This window comes from Bombina bombina, chromosome 6, assembly GCF_027579735.1.
Source record: "Bombina bombina isolate aBomBom1 chromosome 6, aBomBom1.pri, whole genome shotgun sequence".
Lineage (NCBI taxonomy): Eukaryota > Metazoa > Chordata > Amphibia > Anura > Bombinatoridae > Bombina > Bombina bombina.
The window spans coordinates 161,435,338-161,459,937 of NC_069504.1; the positions used below are offsets into that span (position 1 = coordinate 161,435,338).

Here is a 24,600-nt window from a genome sequence, read left to right on the forward strand (position 1 = left end):
GGTTGTTATTCTGAAACGGTGTAAATTGAACCGTTGTAAAACGAGGGCCACCTGTACTTGGTATACACTTTCTTCATCCACCAAATTTCAGACCATATTTACTCTTCCAGCCTTAAAGCATGCTAGTCTACAACCGAATGTGACTGCTGCTTTTAAACGTGTCTGCAACCTCATCGGTTGCAAACGTCAGACAACTCAGTCTCGTTTGTCCAGGATGACTGACAAGAGCAAGTGGTGGGGTTGCACAAGCAGTCTAAAATTCAGGCAGCTAATGCTGCTCCTAAGGCCCTGAATGCATGCAGACAGGTTACCTTTATGAGTATCTTGTCCCCACACAGATTAATAAATGGTTGCCTATGGCTTACATTTTGTTCTGAAGGCACAGTCTCTTTAAGCACACTGTTAACACTTCCCTTTAAAAAAAAAAAAAAAAAAAATCTAGTTAGACCCAGGACTAGGTGGAATTATTGCCTGAGTTACTGGGGGTAAGAAATCTGATCCTTAGGCCCAGGGAGTTTTTTGCTTTGATGCAGTCTTAACATCAGAAAATGCTTCTTCCTCTACCCAACAATCAGGTTCACCCAAAACATCTTGAAAGCATAACTCTCCTGGTCTAAGACTAAGAAGGCCAAAGAAGCTACTCCCATCTTCAAATCTGCATGAAGAGTTTCTGGTAGGGTTCAGAATAATCTTTTTTTTTTTTTGCTTGTGTTTTTTTTTTTTGTTGGCGAAACGCTGAAGAGGTCTATTACAGACCCAGGGGTACCAAATAAGTTTTTTTTTCCTTTCCCTTTCTGGCTTGCAACAATGGGAGTTATTACTCTAGTTCCCGCAACATAAAAGAATCAAGGGTTCTATTTCAACCTCCTCATAGTTCCAAAGAAATAGGGCACATTTTAGTTTATCTTGGATATCAAGAAAATTAACAAATTCCTGAAATTCCAACTTTCAAGATGAAGGCAAGTCTTACAGTTCTTCCTTTAGTACTGGAAAGTTGCATTCACAGGTACCATGTCAAATTCCTGAGACTTACCTTCCTAAAGAGGTATTGCCATTTGGCCTTGCCATAGTCCCCATTGCATTTATATAAGTTCTAGGAGCCTTGCTGAGTGTGGTGTGTCTACATGACATTGTAGTGCATTCTCCTAGCTGCAAAGCACACAGAAACTGTTCTGCTTCTTTTCAGTCACGGTTGGTGCATCAATCTGCCAAAGAACTCATGAACACCTCAAATTTGAGTGTCCTTTCTAGTGTGAGTCGTAGACACTCCTCCTCATCCTTCTGTAGCTCAAGTGTATTGAAGTTGTAGGACTCATGCTGGCAGCATCAAATGCAGTTTCCTTTGCCAGATTTCATCATTGATCTCTTCATTTATTAATGCTTTGTCAATGAAATGGTGATTATAAAGACCTGTCTCTTAAAATCTCTCTAGATCAGGAGACGAGCCAGTCTTTTACATGGTGGCAGTCTCTGGTTCAGAGGCGTATTTTCATTGTCCAGTCTGAATTGTGGTTACCACAGATGTCATCCTAAAGGATTGCGGGTGTCTACCTGGGAGTGTCTGATTTTGGTCTCCTTGGGAGGCAAGGTTACTTAGCAATATCCTGGAACTCTGCACAGTTGTCATGGCCCAGCCTCAGGCAAAAATCCTTCATTTGAATCATCAAGGGGAAACTCCCAGTTTCCTAGCTATAAAGGAAGTGTCTTGCATCAGGTATGCAGAATGACATCATTGCTTGATTTTTTTGATACATTTCACAGGAATGAATAATTCTAATACAAACTTTCTCAGTTGCCAATGCCAGTTGAGTAGTCTCTGAATCTAGAGTTGTTCAACCAGATAGTAAGATGTTGGGGTTTGCTAGAGATAGACCTTGTCACTACTTGTTTAAATCACAAGCTGCACCACTAATATGCCATTGTATACATTATTATTGATTCATTAAATCCTTATCATTTTAAACAGCCACTTTTTCCCATGCTTAGCTTTCGATCACCTTAAGACTAGTAGACAGGTGAAATTAAAATGGCTTGCTTGCTGCCTAGAGGGGCATGAGAACCTTCCATTTGAATTATTGCAAATCCCCCTCTTTCATTTATTGGGTAGTGTGTGTGTGAATGCTGTATTTTAGGTATAGGGGCTCTTTTGATGACACGTTCCTCCTGCAATAAATACATTTGGTAGCTGATCATTTTATGGTAATTGCCTATTAATGACAAGTGCATGAGATCCTAACTTTGAAAACTCAACTTTTTTTTTTCCTTTTCACTACAGCTCTAAAATATGAGTGCTTTAAGTAATACATTATTAAAATGACTGGAAAGTAGTAGAATTTTAAGGTCATTATTTTTAATGCTTGAAAGGAATGTCGCGTGTGATGTTTCATTATAATTTGCTTCACTAGTAATAAATGCTCTATTTTCTGCAGGTTGAAACGCACATAAATAAGAAATACACTAAAAAGGTTTATTCTGTGATCTTATGGCAAGAAACTACAAAATCAATGGAGTTTAATAAGGCATAGAAAAGTGTGAAATCAGCTTGATTCTAAAGGCATTGATTTTTCAGGTTTTTTTTTTTTTTCTGTAGCAATTAAGTCATATTTATTTTATTTTCATTTTTTTAAATATCCCTCATTTTAGAATGAAGAAATATTACAGCTAAGTTATCTACACCCTAGGGGTAAATTCACATAAAGACTTCACTGCAGGGTTTTATTGCATCTGGTTCTGCAGTTAGTTCAGATTCCATTTTTATAGTTTAAACCAAAACTATAAAAACAGTGGACAGTGTTGCATCATTTGATTGTAAATTAAGGTACTGCAGATAAATTGGATACACTAACACTCTCTAAATTACTTTATTTGTAGGCATTTTCACATAAGTATCTGTATACCCCACTTGATAAACTTAAGGAAGGAACAATCGTGAACATATTTGGTGTTGTGACATTTTTCAAGCCTCCTTATAGAAGCAAAGGAACCGGTATGTATGAGTGTTTTACAGCTTTCTGACTAGAGTCATATGACTCTGGCTGATGAGGGTTTTTATGTCGAATTCCACAATCAATACGAAGCAGGAAGTAACATTGAAATCTGATTCTCTAAAACAAAGTAATGAATCATATGCCATGCTGTAGGTAACTAGGATTTGAGTGACATTAGTATTTATCAATCGTAATTATCTATGCTGGAAACAAGAGCCGATAATACGGAGAGGGGGGAATTTGTATGCATTTAAGTTGAGAGAAACAGCATTGGTGAGCAACCCCTCTAGAGCAGCATTAAAGGGACACTGAACCCAAATTTTTTCTTTTGGAATTCAGATAGAGCATGCAATTTTAAGCAACTTTCTAATTTACTCCTATTATCAGAAGGCATCTAAGCGAAGGAGCCAGACAATTTTTTTTGGTTCAGACCCTGGACAGCACTTGTTTATTGGTGGGTGAATTTATCCACCATTCAGCAAGAGCAACCCAGGTTGTTCACCAAAAATGGGCCGGCATCTAAACTTACATTCTTGCTTATGAAATAAAGATACCAAGAGACTGAATACAATTTGATAATAGGAGTAAATTAGAAAGTTGCTTAAAATTGCATGCTCTGTCTGAATCGTGAAAGAAAAAATGTGAGTTCAGTGTCCCTTTAACGTAAAAGGTGCATCAGTGGACTACACCTGAGTCCTTAGCTCTCCTTTTAACCAGCTTGCGGTAACTATTTCATTATTGTCAGCAATGTTAGTGTAATGTATTCTGGATAGCTCATATAATGTCAATCTGTTTAGAACTAAACCACACTATGTAACAATTGCAAAGTACTGTGTGTGATTCAGACAGAGCATACCATTAAACAATACAGTTTATTTCTATTAAATTTGCTTAATTCTCATGCTACTCTGAGTTGAACAGATACCTAGGTAGTCATCTGGATCACTAAATGGCAGGAAATAGTGCTGCCATCTAGTGCTCTATGAAATGGATAACATTCTTACAAAACTGCTGCCCTATAGTGCTCTAAAAATGGGCCGGCTCCTAAGCATACATCTACTTTTCAACAAAAGATACCAGTAGAACAAACAAAATATGATTATATAAGTAAAATAGAAAGTTGTTTAAAATCACATGCTCTATATGAATTATGAAAGAACTTTTTTGGGTTTCATATCCTTTTAATATTAACTCGGCTCCCGGATTGTATTTGCAGTTCAACCACGGGTACCTTGATATAAATATTGTGAGATAAAAGATGTAGGTAAATTGTTAATACTGCAAGAGTGGTATATTAATACACATTACAGAGTACAAGAATAAATACTAGAATTTAAACATAAGCTATAGTTTAAATGTCTTTAATTGTAATTGTGTCATTTTTTCAATTAATAATAAGCGTGAATGAGAGTGAGAATATGTTTTCCTAATTTTTCCTTTTTTAATGTGAAATGCAAAATAACATGAGCTATGCAATAATTACTTCTTATTAATAGGATAAGGCAGACGTTCTCTTGTTCTCTCACTTTACAACTTCACTACAAAGTGGTTCTTCTCTGGCCTAAATCATACTAGGGCTGCTTTTTCATTGATAATTCAAATAATTTATAAGCAGTTTTGGAAATATAAATATTGCATCCCCTCATCTTTTCTTGAAAACATTATGTAAGGCTTTTGCATTAATTCATAAAAATGCCTCCAGGCAGCGGCATTCGTCTTTTAGCTCCTGATTTAATAGATAAATGTAACACACAAACATCTGGATTTGCACAGATATATTTATGTTGTACTTTTACACTAATAAATCCAGCACAGAAAAGAGCTGAATGGCAATTTAGGCATTTGTTTGTAAAATGAATGCTGAATACAAATTAATGTACAGTATGTGTATGTATATGAGCATCTTTAAGTGACAGCACTGAGAATTAGACAAGATTTGAGGCAAGCAAAATATTTTCAAACAGTTTTTTGCACTTAATGTTTTGGTAGGTTTTCAGGACTGCTTTTAACTGTCTCATGCCTATTCCACGAGCAGGCTCACATGCTCATACCTTACCCTTCTCCACATGCAGTTTATATAGGCCCCTCTCTCCTCTCCTTACCTTAGCTCTCATTAACTACTTAATATTTTAAAATCTATGTCAATAAACTGCACCACCTCACAGAAATACCCCAAATGCTATAAATCTCATTCTACCCTACTCCTACTTTCCATCTTGCTGCTATTAGCATCAGGCGACATCTCTCCAAATTTATCACAACAAAGGAACAATGGCACTACTCAGGCCTTTCGCTTGTTAAATAATATATGTGTGGGAGTGTTTTGTAGTTAATCTCCCATCTGTAGAGAGGAAATTGTGCTAGTGCATAAAGTAGTAATGTGAACACAAAGAGGGATGACACTAAGACAGCGTGCCTCCCCTCACCAAGTATGCACATGTAGCACTCTAGGCCCTGACTATTGGGCAGTGTTTTTCCAAACGGGTTTTAAAATATAACTTATCAACTTAAGATAAAAGTGACAAACAACTTTAAAAACGTCTCAGACACTGGTTATGGCTATTTGGGACTGTAATCTGGGGAATACCAGTATCGACAATTCAGGCCTATTAGTAACTCTGATAAGTTATACACCTTGGTACTTACTATAAGGTTGCTCTATACAAAAATCAATGGATCACCCTGTGTGGGTTTATATATCCACCGCTATACGGTATTGGGTGATAATTTAGTGTACTGTTAGTGTATCACTATCTTGTCCACTCTAATATAGTGGATTGATTAACACTCTTAAGAAAATTTAAGTAGTTGATTCGATCTGAAATGTATAAAGTTACACTGGCATATTTAAATTTGAATCTACGATCACTCTTCCGATTCCAAAAGAAGCACAGTTCTGCTAGGCTACTTTTTCACTAGCCTTATACACATTGGTCTGGGATACATCAAATTGTTACAAGATAATGTGTAATCGGAGACCAAACAGTGGCCTTTTAAGTGTTGCTTAAGTCTCTGATACCTAGCTTCGCTGGCGTGATCTGCACACCCTGTATAATGTATCACTTGTATTCTTTAAATGCTTGGTAATCACTACTAATGTTACCATTTGTTTAAAAATCAGTGATTTATAATTCAGTGTTAGTGAATCATTCCTCGTAACGATCTATGTTACAGCTGTCAGAGTCAGTCATAAAAGGTATGCACTCAGTTTATTACTAGCTGACTGTGTCTGATAAATTACCAGGTTATATTATATACCTGGTTAATTCAATCTTATATAGCTTGCTATAGCGTGGACTCTTAAAAATAATATTAGTCAAGTTTGAGTAATTTGACTTCTGCCCCATTAAATCCAAACCATGTGATACAATATCGGTTCTTATAGTTCTGTAACAAAGTTTGTGTTGTTACAGTTCAATTTAGTTACAAGTAGAATCTCTGGTTTGCACACTTGTATATGCAAAATATGCAGTGAAATAATGATTGTGTGAGGGTACAGTAAGAGATCAAGTACAGAGCCTTACATGCACTGAGACAAAATTTGTCTAAAAGAGCCGAGAGTGGCTCAAATATACCTAGATTAATCATGACTTATAATACACAAACTCCTCAAATTATAAATATAATAAAGAAGCATTGGGACATTCTGATGAATACCAGTATCAACAATTCAGGCCTATTAGTAACTCTAATAAGTTATACACCTTATCAAAAAAAAAAAAAACTGGGAGAAAGACCCTCATTTGGATTCAGGAGAACTAAAAATATCAAAGATATTGTAATCAGTAGCCACTTTCAGAGAAAGAAAACCATTTCAGCCTTCAATCCAGGAGCCTACAAGTGTGGCAATTGTAGTACTTGCAAGTACATGCGTAATACAGAAACAATCAGAGATAGATTTGGTAAGAACCATAAAATAAAACGCTACATAAGCTGCAACACAGAACGTGTTATATATGTACTGCTATGTACCTGCAATTTATTTTATGTTGGGATGACGTCAAGGAAACTTCATCTAAGACTCATGGAGTACCTCAGAAATATAAAAAAATGCTGCCAAAGACAGAGATGAACATAAAACACTGATAAGTGTAGCTGCGCATTTTCTAAAATTTCATAACTCTAATCAGATTGATCTACAATGCTGGGGGATTGAAACAGTCAGCCTTGGTATGAGAGGAGGAAATTTAGAGTCAGCATTATTAAAATTTGAAAGTCGTTGGATATACCTATTAAATTCGGTCCAACCTTGGGGACTAAATGAACAAAAAATAATTATGTTTACCTATAAATTTCCAACAGATTTTACATCAGACTTTTCTTTATACACTGCACACTTACAATTATAACAAACTGACTAATGTTAAATATATATTTCTCTTGTATGGTGTATCCAGTCCACGGATTCATCTATTACTTGTGGGATATTCTCCTTCCCAACAGAAAGCTGCAAGAGGATCACCCACAGCAGAGCTGTCTATATAGCTCCTCCCCTAACTGCCACCCCCAGTCATTCTCTTGCAGCTCTCGACAAGGGAAGTAGCTAGAGAGATGTGGTGAATTAATGTAGTTTATCTTCAATCAAAAGTTTATTATTTTCAAATGGTACCAGAGTTGTACTATTTTGGCTTCAGGCAGAAAGGTGAAGAAGAGTCTTCCTGAAGTTTTTTGATGATCTAAGCAGCTTGTAACTAAGGTCCATTGCTGTTCTCACACATAACTGAAGAGATGGGTAACTTCAGCTGGGGGAATGGCGTGCAGGGTTTCCTGCTCTGAGGTATGTGCAGTTTTAAATTTTTCTAGAGAGATGATAAGCTAGAAAATGCTGACAGTACCTGATTTATTTAAGGTAAGCCTGATTACAGTGATTTAATAACGACTGGTATCATGCTTGCTGTAAAGGGTAATATTTTTGTTATTTACTCTCATTACTTAATAGATATAACGTTTGCTTATATCTATTATATATAAGTTTTATTTGGTGATAAAACTTTATTCTGGGGCCCAGTTTTTCCACATGGCTGACTAGATTTTGCCTAGGTATAGTTTTTTAAGGCCCTCTCACTGTGAGTACATGTTGGGAGGGGCCTATTTTCGCTCCTTAATTGCGCAGTTGTTTTTGCAGCTAGAGACATCCAGCTTCCCTGAAGGAGTCCCCTGACATATAGGACCCCTCTACAGGGTTTTTGTGCCTTCCAAAGTCGTTGTATGGGCAGGTAGGAGCCACAGTAGAGCTTTGGCATTTGGTTGTGACTGTTTAAAAATAGTCTATATCGTTTTTTTGATCCGGTTTTGAAACTAAGGGGTTAATCATCCATTTGCAAGTGGGTGCAATGCTATTTCAGTCTATTATACACACTGTAAACATTTCGTAGAATTTACTGCTTTTTTCACTGTTTTGCCGTTTATGTGATTGTTTTTTTCTCTTAAAGGCACAGTACCGTTTTTATTTTTTGCTTGTTCACAGTTATTAAATTGTTTTCCAAGCTTGCTGGTCTCATTACTAGTCTGTTTAAACAAATTTCTCAGCGTCCCATCCTTCAAGATGGAGACTATTTGAACCATCCTTCCTATGATCCAGGAGGGTCAATATATGACTACCGTAGACTTAAAGGATGCTTATCTTCACATCCCGATACACAAAGATCATCATCGTTTTCTCAGGTTTGCCTTTCTAGACATCAGACAGGCACTACCAGTTTGTGGCTCTTCCCTTCGGGTTGGCCACGGCACCAAGAATCTTTACAATGGTTCTAAGGTCTCTCCTAGCGGTCCTAAGGCCGCGGGGTATAGCAGTAGCCCCTTACTTAGACGACATTCTGATACAGGCGTCGACTTTTCAAATCGCCAGGTCCCATACTGACATTGTTCTGGCATTTATGAGGTCCCATGGGTGGAAGGTGAACGAAGAAAAGAGTTCTCTATCACCTCTAACAAAAGTTTCATTCCTAGGGACTTTGATAGACTCGGTAGAAATGAAGATTTACCTAACGAAGGCCAGATTGTCAAAACTTCTAGATTCTTGCCGTGTTCTTTATTCCACTTCTCGTCCTTCAGTGGCTCCGTGTATGGAAGTAATCGGTTTTATGGTAGCGGCAATGGACATAGTGCCGTTTGCCCGCCTACATCTCAGACCGCTGCATGCTCAGTCAGTGGAATGGGGATTACACAGATTTGTCCCCTCTACTAAATCTGGATCAAGAAACCAGGGATTCTCTTCTCTGGTGGCTATGTCAGGTCCATCTGTCCAAGGGGATGAGCTTCCGCAGGCCAGATTGGACTATAGTAACGACAGATGCCAGCCTTCTGGGCTGGGGTGCAGTCTGGAACTCCCTGAAGGCTCAGGGCTCGTGGACTCAGGAGGAGGCACTCCTTCCGATAAACATTCTGGAACTAAGAGCGATATTCAATTCTCTTCAGGCTTGGCCTCAGCTAGCTGTGGTCAGGTTCATCAGATTTCAGTCGGACAACATCACGGCTGTAGCCTATATCAACCATCAGGGGGAACAAGGAGCCAAAAAGTTCAAGAACACCAGCGAGTCAAATTTAGCGCTTAAAAGATCAAAGCTTTATTCAAATATAGAACATTGTTAAAATCCAAATAGTTTATTCATCACAGCTCATCCCTTAAGCTGTCTTACGCGTTTCGGCCCCCCTGGCCTTATTCATAGACATAAGTTCACATTGTAAATGTCTCTCTTTTATACACAGCCAAAATGGCTCCTGGGATTTGCTGTGATTTCATTTGCTCAGAAGTTAATTACTCAAATTTCTAACACTTGCATAGGATTAACTCTTTCACTTCCAGCTATATTGGTGTTTGTTATTAGTTACACTTAATATAATACATATGCATATCTCTACTACAAATTCTATTAATTAAATATGGATATTATAATTTTATTTGTAAAAAGTTTGTATACACATTGTGTTTTATTCTTTACTTAATCCTTATTTAATTGATATAACATATGTTTTATTTAAAAACCAAATAACTTTATATGCTTTTGCAATGTGCTGGTCCTCATTTGCAAAATATTTGCAAATGTTCAGGGATTAAGACTTAAAAAGAAGGGGAAAGGAAGTGCTAAGTTCATTCAAAGTATAAATATACCTATTCTCATAGTCGCTTGAATTCCAGACTACACAGACCTAAAATCCACATATTTAGGACTTGCTTATTAACATCTTATGTGTTCTAGTAACTAGAATATAAAGTTTTTGAAACAATGAACAATAGTATATCAAATAAGTGACTCTTTATAGTAATCTGACAGTGGCTAAATAGAGGTCTTATTAGCATTAGGGCACAGCATTTAGCCAATAAAGACTAATAATAAAGACGAACCATTCTCCTGCACCTAGACTATAATGCTTCTACATAATTATAAAAACAAATTAGTGGTGTGTTAGTATTTAAGTCTTTTTCCAAAAATTAATGACATCCCCCTCAATATTTAAGCCCTTTGGTCTTCTTGTTTGTAACTGGAAGATCCAGAAGGCTTCTCTATATAGGAGGTGACTAGTTCTATCTCCTCCTCTTGATCTAGGTTTTGCTAACTCTATTATTTGCCAACTAAAAGAAGTTACATCTTGATTATGGCAATAGATGAAATGCCTAGACAAATCTGAGCATTCAATATTATTCTTGATGTCATTTAAATGTTCCCTTACTCTGGTTCTTGCCTCCCTAGTAGTACATCCTGTATATTGTAGCCTAAAGCTGGTGCATTCAATAAGATAAACAGCATATGTACTGCGGCATGTACTACAACTTTCGTGAGTGTACACCTTATTGGTAATACGTGATTGGAAAGTCTGACCAATACATACATGTGAGCAGGCAATGCAGTTTGTGTAATTACATTTGTAGTGGCCTTTTATTGTAAGCCAACTATTCGTGTATGTTCCTGTTTTTTTCTTCAATTGACTGGGTGATATTAGATTTCCAATAGTACACCCTCTCCTAGATACATAGTTACAACCTCCTTCTACATAGTCCTTCAGGCTGTCTTCAGCCGACACTGGCCTCGCTTCCATTGAGTCGTTAAAAATGGAGCCGTAAGCTACCGAAGCGGCCGACAGCTAAAAGTAATTTACGGCTGCATTTTAGTACCAGGTTTCCATTGAAAAGATTAGCGTGTTGCGCGCAGTCGCTCTTTTCGGCCGTACGTAAGTTTGCGTTGCCAACCGATGTCGGATTTGTCGAAAAGCGCGCCATAACAAGTGCATTGCCATGGTAACCCGACCTCTGTCTATAAGAATACCGGTTTGCGCCTGCGCTCTTTACCTGTGATCGCCTCTAGAGAGAAAGACACGGGAGCTAGTTGCGTTGGTAGGAGTTTTGGGTTTTTGAGAGTTGTTTGAGAGTTAGTGGAGAGTTTGATATTTGATTTTCATATATTCTTATTGTAGGCCTCATATAATATTAGGAACACACACACACATCCATACATTAGTTAATTAACACACATTAGTTTATACACACAAATACACACACACACACATACACACTTTTATTTGATACAAACACATTCACATATTTTTTTTCATTAACCCCCATATCCCCATCTTCCTTTATTACTCCTTTCATTAATCCCCTTATTCCACTTCCCATCCCCCCTTTGACTACCTTTCCCTTCCTCACTATATAACTTTTTTTTTTATATATATACATTTTTCCCATCCTATTTATTTTTTACATCCCATATTTTTTGTTTCATTTGACTATATAGCTCACCCCTTTCTTCATTTGCATCCCTTATTATTTGTCTATAATTTTGTTCTAATCCTCCTTAGTTTTTCCTTTTTCATTTACATCCCTTTGTTTATTTTCACCCCCACATTTTATTTTTATTTTGAGGGATATAGAATAGAGATAGTTAGGGTCTAGATAGGTTAGGTAGTTAGTTTTGGGGCTATTTAATATAGGGTTTAGTTAGGTGACTTAGTGTAGTTAGGTAAGCTAGGGACTTTAGTGTTAGGTTAGAGTTAGGGAGGAAGGAGAAAGGGATGGATAGGCCTAGTGGAGTTGGGAAGGGGGTGGCTAGGGGGAGGGCAGTGGTGAGGGTGGATAGAGGGAGGGGGAGGGGGGAAGTAGGGAGTAGTATGGGCAGGAATAGGGGCCGAGGTTTGGGTGGAGGATTTGTCCTTCCTCAAACCCTGGCAGAGGAGGGAAGGAGAGAGGGTGGAAGAGGAATGGAGGTGGGAGGAGTGAGGAGGAGTCAGCCTCAGCTAGGCACAAAAAGAAAAGGGAAAGTGGGGCAGACTGTGGCAACTGGGGGTGGGGCTGGTGGTAGCCTGTCACAGCCTGCAGGGACAGAGGAGGTAGAGAGGGCTGGTCCCCAGTCACAGGAGGGAGAGTCTGTGTCTGCTGGCCCTTCAGGTGTGAAGGGCAGGCTTAGAGAGGAGAGGTACTCTGAGGAGGAGAAGGAGGCTCTTGTTGAGGCCTACTTGGAGAGGGCACCTCAGCTGGAGAACCCTAACCTGAGGGCGGGTGTCCGGAATAAGCTGTGGGAGGAGATTCGAGTGGCAGTCAGCTGCTTAGGACGTAATCGTTCTATTGCCAGCATTAAACACCGCTATCATGACTGCAGGAGGGAAACCAAAGCTAAGCTGGCACAGCAGGCCAAATATGCACGTGGGACAGGTGGTGGTCCTAGCAAGAGAATACACCTAAGGTCATGGGAGGAGATGATGGCCAATGTCATCTCAGATGAATCTGTTTACGGATGTAAGGGGACAATGGACACATCAGTGCCAGCTGAAGAGGTCCATGAAGGTGAATATTAAATATCATATGTAATAAATGTTTTATTTCTAACAAATATATGTTAACATCAGAAATATATATCGGCTTTGTTTTTTAAAATATAAATGTAATCATACACATGTGTAATACAGAATATAGAATGTTCATATATTATATATGTTTAGTAATCAATTGTGTTCAAGCATCAGTGGAAAACATACCTATGTAGGATCAGTACAAGTAATGTTTTACATGGTTCAAAGTCTAATTTGCACAGTAACTTAAAGTGATAGTAAACCCAATTTTTTTATTTCATGATTCAGATAGAGCAGCAATTTTAAGCAACTCTCTAATGTACTACTATTATAGATATTTCTTTGTTCTCTTGGTATCTTTTTCTGAAAAAGTAGGAATGTAAGCTATGGAGACTTTGCATTTTTTGTTCAGAACCCTGGCTAGCGCTCGTGATTGGTGGCTACATTTAGCCACCCAATAAGCAACAGCAACCCAGGTTCTGAAACAAATATTGTCTGGCTCTTAAGCTTTACATTCTTGCTTCTCAAATAAAGATACCAAGAGAAGGAAGAAAATATGATAATAGGAGTAAAATATTAAATGTTGACTAAATTTGCATGCTCTGTCTGAATCATGAAAGTTTAATTTGTACTTCATTGCCCCTTTAATGGCATCTTAACATAGTTGTAGTGGATATATTCATCCTGATTTCTGGAGTGGCTATCTGCTCAAACAAGCAAGGGTATAGATTTAAATTCTTTCTATCTATATCATATATATGGACTATGTGTAATACAAAGAGTCGCTTAGAGGCACAATCTTTAAATATACACCTCTGGTTAAATATGTTTAAGTTCATACAGAAATTATATATATATATATATATATATATATATATATATATATATATATATATATATATATATATATATATAAAACTATATCTATAAAATTGATTTTCAAATGTTAGATGTTTCATCAGATTAATTTATAATTACAATTTTTTTTTCAGAATTGGAACATGAGTATGAGTCCTCAACAAGACCGGAGGCCAGTGATGTTCCGGAATTCAGTGAGGAGGAGGAGGGGGATGTTATTGAAGCTGGATACTCCTACCTCAGCATACTTGAAGGAGATGAGCAACAGCCACTGGCCTATGAGGTTGAAAATGTTCCTGGCCCATCCCCATATTCATCTGGGAGGACATATCATCAGATGCAGCCTCCACCACCACAGCATTATCAGATGCATCCTCCACCACAGCATTATCAGATGCATCCTCCAACGCAGCATTATCAGATGCATCCTCCAACGCAGCATTATCAGATGCATCCTCCAACGCAGCATTATCAGATGCATCCTCCAACGCAGCATTATCAGATGCATCCTCCACCACCACAGCATCGGCAGATGCCTCCTTCATCACCACAGCATCAGCAGATGCATCCTCCATCACCACAGCATCAGCAGATGCATCCTCCATCACCACAGCATCAGCAGATGCATCCTCCATCACCACAGCATCAGCAGATGCATCCTCCATCACCACAGCATCAGCAGATGCATCCTCCATCACCACAGCATCAGCAGATGCATCCTCCACCGCAGCATATGTACTATATGCCACCTCAACAACACATTCAGCACCCTCCCATGGCACAACAAATGCCGCCACCACTACCACCACCACAACAATCACCACCACCCCCCACCAATGTCTGTCCTCAATTGGATATTGAGCCACCCACACAGTCCCCAAGACTGAGTGACGACAACCTCACACAGAGCCAGGAATATGTGCCGGAGACACCTATACAGCCACAAGTGCCCCCCATGGAATCCAATATCCCCGCGCAGTCCCAGCAGGATGCTCTACTGAGGCTCATTCACAGGGAGCTTAGACTTACTAGGCTCCAGCAGCAGCAGGATTTCAGGAGGCTACAGAGCCAGATGGACATACATAATGCTGCACTCGTCCGCCTGGCAGAGGCAGTGGAGAGGGTTGCAGATAGGCCGCAAACTCCCTCCTCACTCGCATCCTCCGTTATCTCCCTGCAGGACCCTGAATCACATCTTTTAGCCTCCCAGCCAGCTGGTGTGCGTCGCACAAGACGCCACACTTCCATCCCAAGTACCTCTCCTCCAAAGGCCAAATCCCGCCGCAAGCATTAAGAAGTATTTTTCTTTTTAAATTCTTTCAAGATATATAATATCTAATTTTTTTATGAAGCACTTTCTTAAGTGTGATTTCCATCTCATAAATATGCATATATTTTTCAAATCAAAATTAGAAAATATATTTCAAAATTGTTTTAATAGCTGTTTATTTTCAAAAACATTAACAGCTTTATTCATTTTTATTTCACATGATGTCAATTAATATGCAGGTGTAAATTGATGATAAATGTATGTGTCCTTTTATTGAGGATATTATGCCGTTTAAGAATACTTGGGGATACGTGTCTGAAATTTATACAGTATATGCTATCTAACATTGGTCAACGTGACATGTGTAAATGTTATGATTTATATTCCACAAGCATATGTTGTTTGCTCCTTCAGATGAAGCTAATAAGGCTTATACAGTTATAGAAGAGTTGAAAAGTAAATATTCCTTCCTGTTGATATGGCCAAATACATTGCATTCATTATAGTCCTATGTGGAATGTAATATCTGAAATATATACCTATCATGACTAACGCACTCCTTTTTGTCAAGATTATTATTCAATATTTAGAATAATTAGATAAATGTATCTTTATGATATTTAAGCACTGGTGTATACACAACATATATGTGATTGCCATGATATAGAGGTGATTAATACATTTTAATTGACATCATATGAACAGACACAGACTCTCCCTGGGACCAATGCACAATGCACTTTTAAATTGTTTCAATAACTCCATGTTAAAGACAATACTTCATATCTCTTGAAGTATGTCATATTAAGCACTTATGTATTTTGGTTAATAGTCTAAATATTGCAAATGTATTATCTGCTTTAGCAGACATGACATTACATATATTTTATAAATATTAGTACTATGACACATTATAACTTTAATGTGTCATCGTTTTGTATTGAATAAATATGATTTTCACATTGAAAATTACATTTGAATGAGGGTAAATCTGTAATAATAAAACTCATCTTCATGATAAAAAGATTTTTTCCTTTGACTTATTTTTCTATATTATTTTCTATGAGGTAACCATGCCATTCAAGTGTGCAATCTCAGGGGATTGTATGTATTGATAATGTATCTTTATTTTAAGGATTATATTATATCTGGATTTGTCTCTTTGAAATGAGCATCTGATATATTTCTTAAAGGGATAGCCTATTAAAAATAAAACTCAGGAATTAGAGCATGCAGTATTTATATACTTAAATATGTAATCCTATAATCTATTTAACTTAATTATCATCTGTAATTTAATAAAACAGGAATGTTATCTTAGGAATCTACCCATTTTGAATCTGCACATGGGGAGCGCTTGATGATTGTTGTCTAAATGTAGGCAACAATCAGCAAGTGCACCACAGGTGATGAGCATTAAATGGAATGGCTCCTAAACTTAAATACATGATTGAAATAAGAAACATAAAAGGATTAAATTGATTATGAGTACATATGTAAGTTGATTGGATTTGAATGATTTATCTGGTTCATTAATGTTTTATTGTGAACACACTCTTCCTTTTTTTTTTTAAAGTGACATAAATTCCATTATTTTGCTAAAACATATATATTTAAAAGCAAATCTAATATATTTATATTCTTTATATTTCTTAATATTCTTAGTATCCTTTGATTATAGTTTTATTTAGGTAAGATCAGGAGCAGCATAGAACCTATGTTGGAGCTGTTTATTGTTGCCAACATACAGTATATATCCTGTCTGTCATTGGTTCACCCATGTACTCAATTTTATTAACCAGGAGTGCATAGCTGCTCTTTAAATAATTATACCAAGAGAACAAAGTCATATTTGGAATATAATTAAAATGATATTTTAGATAATTATGTTATACATAAATCATAAGATGAATGCATTGATTAGTACATAGCTGGAAATAAAGAAACATTCACCATGACTATATTTGAGTAAAGTATACATTTATTTAGGGAAAATGTGGTAAATATAGGGATGAGGAGAGAGGGAGGGGAGTGGTATTCCATTTCTGAGAATCTTCAATCTGTAAAACATTAAAAGAAACAAATGTGTATTATTAAAAAACATAATCATAAATAACTAAAAGGTCTCATTACAATACTATAAAAATACCTGAAAAGAATTCTTGAATAGTTGCAGATCTCTCCAAATGGGCATTGAGGGGTTGGGGATGATTAATTACATCAGGCTCAAAGATTTCACCTGGGGGCTGTGGTGTTGGAAGTAAGTCGTTCAACATCCCATGCTCCTGTGCCATGTTGTGTAGACAGCAACATGCCACTATGATTTTAATAGCTTTTTCCGGACTGAATTGGAGATCCCCCCCTGATCTGTCCAGGCAGCGAAAGCGCATTTTTAGAACACCAAACAGTCGTTCTATTATAGCACGTGTTCGGATATGTGCTTCATTATATCTGTATTAAAAGAACAAGAAATATGATTATAATATATAATGTGAAGACAAATCAAATACTAATGAGCTAACTACATTCCTGGTTTGATCTTATAAATCTTTAAACCATTTTATATATATATAAATATATTTATATTGAAGCAGAGAGATTTATAAATGCTTCACTGATAATAGATGATTTGTATTTTGACTGTCCCTTTAAAGGCACTCAGTACAACATTGTTATGTCTGTGATAGTGATATATACACACACACACACAAGATAATCAAGCAACAAATGTATGTGCACAAACACAGATATATAGCTTAATAAAGGGGCAGGAGCCCCGAAACGTTGCTCAATAAAGGTGCTGTTGCTCCACAGAGTGCTACCTGTGTGTTCTATTTCATTACATTTACTGGGACTTTGGAAAAGGAGGTCCTCCAGGTTTGCACCTACATTCACCCAAGAGTGATTTAAAGGGACATTCCTATGAAGTGTGTACTGGTCCTACTTTTCTACAGATTATAGTGAGCATTTTGCAAGGCACAATCAATATTTCTGACACACATGAGCAGAAAATAAATATATATTTTACCTTAATTCAGCAGGCCCAACAACCTGGTTCTCTTTCAATGGTGTCCAAATCCATTTTTTAAGAGGATATGCAGAATCTGCTAAAATATGAATGCATAGATATACAGTATATATATATATATAGATATAGATATAGATAGATAGATAAACACACATCTTTCCATAAAGCAATGTATGACATAAAATAATGTTATGCATATGTCTTACTATGACATAGTTAATATATATATTTTAAATGATTAACAATTTATTTATTTAATCAATTTCACCCCCTTAGACACATACATAAAGGATTATAAAGCAATGAAACAATAAAATGTCAAAATATTGAACACATGAAGGCATCATAATATATACATAAACACTTACCGAGGAGATGTCCTTCAGGCATTTGATTTGTCTCAAACAATCTCCACACACCAGAATTCCTGAGGATGTAGGCATCATGGCTACTTCCTGGGAACCCTGCCACAACATTTAATATGCGCATGTTTGCATCACATATAATCTGCACATTTAAGGAGTGGAAGTGTTTCCTATTTCTAAATATTATCTCCCTGCGCACAGGGGGTCTTAGGGCAATATGAGTGCAGTCAATGGCCCCAAGGACATTGGGTATGCCACCTAAAAGAAAAAAGTCCCTCTTAACATCACGCCAACCTCTGGGTGATGTGGGGAAAAAAATAAATTTTCTGCAATTATCATAAAGTCCATCAATAACTTTTGAAAGATGCTTAGAAAGAGTGGACTTATGCACCCCAGTTACAATGCCCCCTGTCACCTGAAAGGATCCAGAAGCCAAAAAATGAAGTGCCCCTAGTAGTTTGGTCATTCCAGGGACAGCCCTGCTTGAATAGCCCTGGCTTTCCAGCCTATCTTGCAACAGGGCATATAACTGATATATTTTCTCCCTGTTGAGCCTGAAACTTTCAAACACCTGCTGCTCATTCAGGGTTTCTATATCCAGCCTCACTCTGGGGATGTCAGGCCTACGCTGTCTAACTTCAGCATTGTCAGCTTCTCTCTCACCCTGCATTTTGAAATATCTGTTCTGAGGTTAGGCTAGGTGTGGTCTTTTTTTTATAGCTGTGTGTTGCTTGTTAACATATGTGAAACTGGTGATTGCAATGAATAACATGGGGGGGAGGGCTTATCTTCATCTCATCTAATCCTTAATTTAATGAACAGTTTGAAAGTATATACTTACTCATGACTTTTATTTTTGATATGAACTATAATTTCAAAATATATGTAGTTACATATCGGAAATTCAAAGACACTGAATGTAATTATTATATTTTTCAATTTAAATATATCAGCCTTTATCATAACAGTTAAAAGTAATTATTAAAATTATATGATTTATATAGGTCAAATATATATATACAATTATCATACATATATACATGTAGGAGAAGATTATTATTAGATAAAATTATATTTCTATATGTAATTTTTTTTTGATTTTCAATTTCAATGAGAAACAGGCCTCAAAAAGCTCTTTTTTCCTCCTTTACACCTAGTTGAGCTGGGGGTAATATGTCTCAATGTATCGACAGCCTCCGACAGTGTATTAACGGTTAGCGCTTTCAATGGAAACCTGGTATAATTTATCGATTAACGGCTTATATTACTTTCTATGGGACGCGAAAATCTTTTCGGCAGCCGAAGTCCGGAAGCCGATATTAAGGTATAACGCGCCATTGGAAACAGTCGATAAACGATATTGCTTCCGACAGCATATTTATCGGTTTGCGAGTGCACGCAAACTGAATTACGGCTCAATGGAAGCGAGGCCACTATCGGTAGATGTTTCTTGATAATGCCACAAATATCATAAAATTGAGGACTGTAAGTAGTAGAGAAGGTGGGTCTTGAAAGATCAAATCGTTTATGACGTTTGATAGTTTCATTATTTATGAGTGTGGCCCTATCCATTCGTGACACTTCTAAGAGTGCTCTATTTACTGTCTTGGGTCGATACCCTCTCTGTAATAGAGATTCTTTAAACTTGCTGCTCTCTAGAAGAAAATCACTATCTTCAGAGCAGTTTCTCTTAATACGCATAAATTGCCCTTTTGCCACCCCAAAGCCTGTGTGCCTAGGGTGGTTACTTTTTGCATGTAATATCGTATTTGACATGATAGGTTTTCTATACAACGTGGTTTTAATGCTGTTGGTTTCAATGACCCCTTCTAAGACTATATCTAGATAAGGAATCTTTACCTTTTCAAACTGATACGTGAACTGCAAACCTACTTTGTTTGCATTCAAATAATCAACATATAGCTTGGCCTCCTCCTCAGTACCCTGCCATATGAAGAGGAGGTCATCAATAAAACGTTTGTATAGTTTTATCTTGTCATGAAATGGGTTTTCACCTCCAAAGACGTGGGACCGTTCCCACCATCCCATATAGATGTTAGCGTAGGATGGTGCAAACTTCGAACCCATCGCGGTCCCACGTCTCTGGAGGTAAAAATCACCCTCAAAACGAAAAAAGTTATGCGTTAAAAGGAAGTCCAATGCTCTGCAAATAAACATCCTTAGATCATGATCATAGTTGCTGAGGTCTTTTAGGATTTCTGCTACTCCATCAACCCCTATGCTGTGTGGAATTGCCGAATATAGGCCAACCACATCTATTGTTAACCAGGAGGACGTGGTACCCCAGGACATCTTATCCAGATTAGACACCAAATGTTTGGTGTCGTGCAGGTATGAGGGAAATTGTAGGACCAAGGGTTGTAAAAGTGTTTCAACCCAATTGGAGAGGTGTTCAAAGAGGGAACCGATACTTGACACAATAGGTCTACCTTTCACCTCCTCCAAGGATTTATGCACCTTGGGGAGGTGATGAAAAATCGGTATGACAGGATTTGCAACCAACAAATAATTAAATGTGTCTTGGTCAAAGATTCCCTCCTGAACACCATCATCCAGTAGATCCATTAGATCCCTTTTAAAAGCATCTGTAGGATTCCTCACAAGTTTAGTGTAAACATCTCTATCATTTAACTGTCTCATGGCTTCTTGTATATATGAAGCTCTATCCAAAGCAACAATACTACCTCCCTTATCGGCTCGCCTTATGACTATATCATCATAGGATTGCAAGTCCATCAATGCTTGGCGAAGCTCAGGTCGTAGATTTGAATATGTTACTTTATTATTGGATAACTTCACTAGATCTTGTTCCACCCTGTGGTGAAAGGCCTCCAAAAAGGGACCTCTCATAGCTACAGGATAAAACACAGATCTGGGTTTAAAATTACCATGTGAGACCTTAACATGTGCAGGATCTCTCAAATAATGAGACCCAAGATCCTGCAAAACATAATAGTCACTAGCCTCCTCGAAATCAAAGATATCTGAAATACTAGGGTATGTGTCTATAGGACTAAGATTCACATCACTGTCAGACTGACTGTCCATGTCACCATTGCTATTGTTATGCCAGAAATATTTCTTAAGGGTGAGATCCCTCACTAACCTATTGACATCTGTGATAGTCTCAAACAGATTAAAAGATCTGGTGGGGACAAAACTAAGGCCCATACTCAAAACTTCCAATTCATAAGAAGTTAAGTCTCTACCAGATAGATTAATCACTTTTAAATCTGGTACTTGTTGTAGTGCACTCTGCCTCTTTGGGCCCTTGAATTTCGACCTCTTCCTCTTCCTCGAGGCCCCCCTCCTTCTCTTTAGTGTTGACCCTGGTAAAAAACCTGAGATTCTTGGGGTTGTGTTAATGTGTGTACCAATGTACTACTTGCACCAAGATCTCCATCATTATCACTCAAAAATACTGCTTCTCGAGAGGTAGGCAAACTAACAGAGACACTACTTCTATTATCTCTAGTTTGTTGCCTGGTCACAATACTATTTGTACTTAAATTAGCTCTCCCTCTGTGTGTTACATTGCTATTTCTGATGATGCTCTTAGGAGGGGGTATATAATCCTCCTCACCACTGGAATCACTTATTGCTGAAAGAACTCCTGCTTCATCATCAGTACCCTCTGTGTCAGAGAATGTGACCCTCTTTTTAGTTTCATTAAAGGGTATACTGGCAATGTTGTCATTAGCTTTAACATTTGTTTGGATCTTAGGCTTAAATCTCCTTTGTTTATGACTCTTGTTACTACGAATATGCCATGTATAAACCTTATTATTAACATAATCATCATTGTCTCTTTTAAACTTTCTCAACTTAAAATTGTCTAAGTCGGTTCTAAATTTCAAAACAGTATCACTTAGAAGCTTATCAAGGAGCCCCCTGGCAATGTTGGAGGTTTCAAAGATAATTCTATGGGCAGAGGTTCACTCTTGCCATCTCTCAGCGATCCATATCCCAGGAGTAGAGAACTGGGAGGCGGATTTTCTAATTTGGCAGACTTTTCATCCGGGGGAGTGGGAGCTCCATCCGGAGGTATTTGCCCAGCTGATTCAACTATGGGGCAAACCAGAACTGGATCTCATGGCGTCTCGTCAGAACTTCCTTGTTACGGGTCCAGGTCAAGGGATCCCCAGGCAGCGCTGATAGATGCTCTAGCAGCGCCCTGGTCCTTCAGCCTGGCTTATGTGTTTCCACCATTTCCTCTGCTCCCTCGTCTGATTGCCAAGATCAAGCAGGAGAGAGCTTCGGTGATTTTGATAGCTCCTGCGTGGCCACGCAGGACTTGGTATGCAGATCTGGTGGACATGTCATCCTTTCCACCATGGACTCTGCCGCTGAGGCAGGACCTTCTACTTCAAGGTCCCTTCAAACATCCAAATCTAATTTCTCTGCGTCTGACTGCTTGGAGATTGAACGCTTGATTTTATCAAAGCGTGGTTTTTCCGAGTCGGTCATTGATACCTTAATTCAGGCTCGAAAGCCTGTCACCAGGAAAATCTATCATAAGATATGGTGTAAATATCTTCATTGGTGTGAATCCAAGGGTTACTCATGGAGTAAGGTTAGGATTCCTAGGATATTATCCTTTCTCCAAGAAGGATTGGAGAAGGGATTGTCAGCTAGTTCCTTAAAGGGACAGATTTCTGCTCTGTCTATTCTTTTGCACAAACGTCTGGCTGTGGTTTCAGGCGTTCTGTCAGGCTTTAGTTAGAATCAAGCCTGTGTTTAAACCTGTCGCTCCGCCATGGAGTTTAAATTTAGTTCTTAAAGTTCTTCAAGGGGTTCCGTTTGAACCTTTGCATTCCATAGATATTAAACTTTTATCCTGGAAAGTTCTGTTTTTAGTAGCTATCTCCTCAGCTCGAAGAGTTTCGGAGTTATCTGCTTTACAGTGTGATTCCCCTATCTGATTTTCCATGCAGATAAGGTAGTTTTACGTACCAAACCTGGTTTTCTTCCTAAGGTGGTATCTAATAAGAATATCAATCAGGAGATTGTTGTTCCTTCACTATGTCCTAATCCTTCTTCAAAGAAGGAATGTCTATTACACAATCTTGATGTGGTTCGTGCTTTAAAGTTTTATTTACAAGCTACAAAGGATTTTCGTCAAACATCTGCTTTGTTTGTTGTCTACTCTGGACAGAGGAGAGGCCAAAAGGCTTCGGCAACTTGTCTTTCTTTTTGGCTAAGAAGTATAATCTGCTTGGCTTATGAGACTGCTAGCCAGCAGCCTCCTGAAAGAATTGCAGCTCATTCTACTAGAGCAGTAGCTTCCACATGGGCTTTTAAACATGAGGCGGCGACTTGGTCTTCGCTTCATACCTTTTCTAAATTCTACAAATTCGATACTTTTGCTTCCTCGGAGGCTATTTTTGGGAGAAAGGTCTTATGGGCAGTGGTGCGCTCCGTTTAAGCGCCTGCCTTGTCCCTCCCTTCATCCGTGTCCTATAGCTTTGGTATTGGTATCCCACAAGTAATGTGTAATGAATGGATGAATCTGTGGACTGGATACACCTTACAAGAGAAAACAAAATTTATGCTTACCTGATAAATTTATTTCTCTTGTGGTGTATCCAGTCCACGGCCCGCCCTGTCATTTTAAGGCAGGTGTTTTTTATTTTTAAACTACAGTCACCACTGCACCCTATAGTTTCTCTTGCTTGTCTTAGGTCGAATGACTGGGGGTGGCAGTTAGGGGAGGAGCTATATAGACAGCTCTGCTGTGGGTGATCCTCTTGCAGCTTTCTGTTGGGAAGAAGAATATCCCACAAGTAATGGATGAATCCGTGGACTGGATACACCACAAGAGAAATAAATTTATCAGGTAAGCAGAAATTTTGTTTTTAAGCACCTATGTAATATTGAAATAACAGGGTAACAGTGTGCATATTAAAATCATGAGAACCATTTGGTCAACTATTGTTTGAGATATCAACAGATATCAATTAGAGGTAGATTTGGTCTAAGTAGTTGAATAAAATACATTGTTCACGTGGCCCAATAATTAGAGCAGATCTTTGAAGTGAGGGGACAATATTAAGATATTACACTATTGTATTGTTTATTGTATGCGTTTTCACTGAACACATCGAGTATGTTATTTTGCATTTCACATTAAAGGGCCACTAAACCCAAAATCTTTCTTTCATGATTCAGATAGAGAATAGAAATTTAAACAACATTACAATTTACTTCCATTATTTATTTTGCTTCATTTTTTAAATATCCTTAGTTGAAGAAAAAGCAATGCACATGGTGAGCCAATCACACAAG

At 37.9% G+C, this 24,600-nt stretch overlaps 2 protein-coding genes across 3 annotated transcripts in view; one reads left to right on the top strand and one right to left on the bottom strand.

The window, feature by feature from the left end:
- Positions 1–24,600, top strand: part of POT1 (protection of telomeres 1) — a 640,429-nt gene that overhangs the window by 80,980 nt on the left and 534,849 nt on the right. For both annotated transcript variants that reach the window (XM_053716650.1, XM_053716651.1), the window contains exon 7: positions 2,872–2,986. In XM_053716650.1, the coding sequence (XP_053572625.1) occupies positions 2,872–2,986 (115 nt within the window). The remainder of the gene's footprint in view (positions 1–2,871; positions 2,987–24,600) is intronic.
- On the bottom strand, positions 16,865–19,242 carry LOC128662734 (putative nuclease HARBI1). The gene is made up of 4 exons (XM_053716652.1): positions 18,298–19,242; positions 17,930–18,008; positions 17,051–17,352; positions 16,865–16,961 (listed from the first exon to the last, which is right to left on the bottom strand). Exons 1-4 carry the CDS (start codon positions 18,962–18,964, stop codon positions 16,957–16,959), a joined length of 1,053 nt encoding a protein of 350 aa, XP_053572627.1. The 5' UTR covers positions 18,965–19,242; the 3' UTR covers positions 16,865–16,956.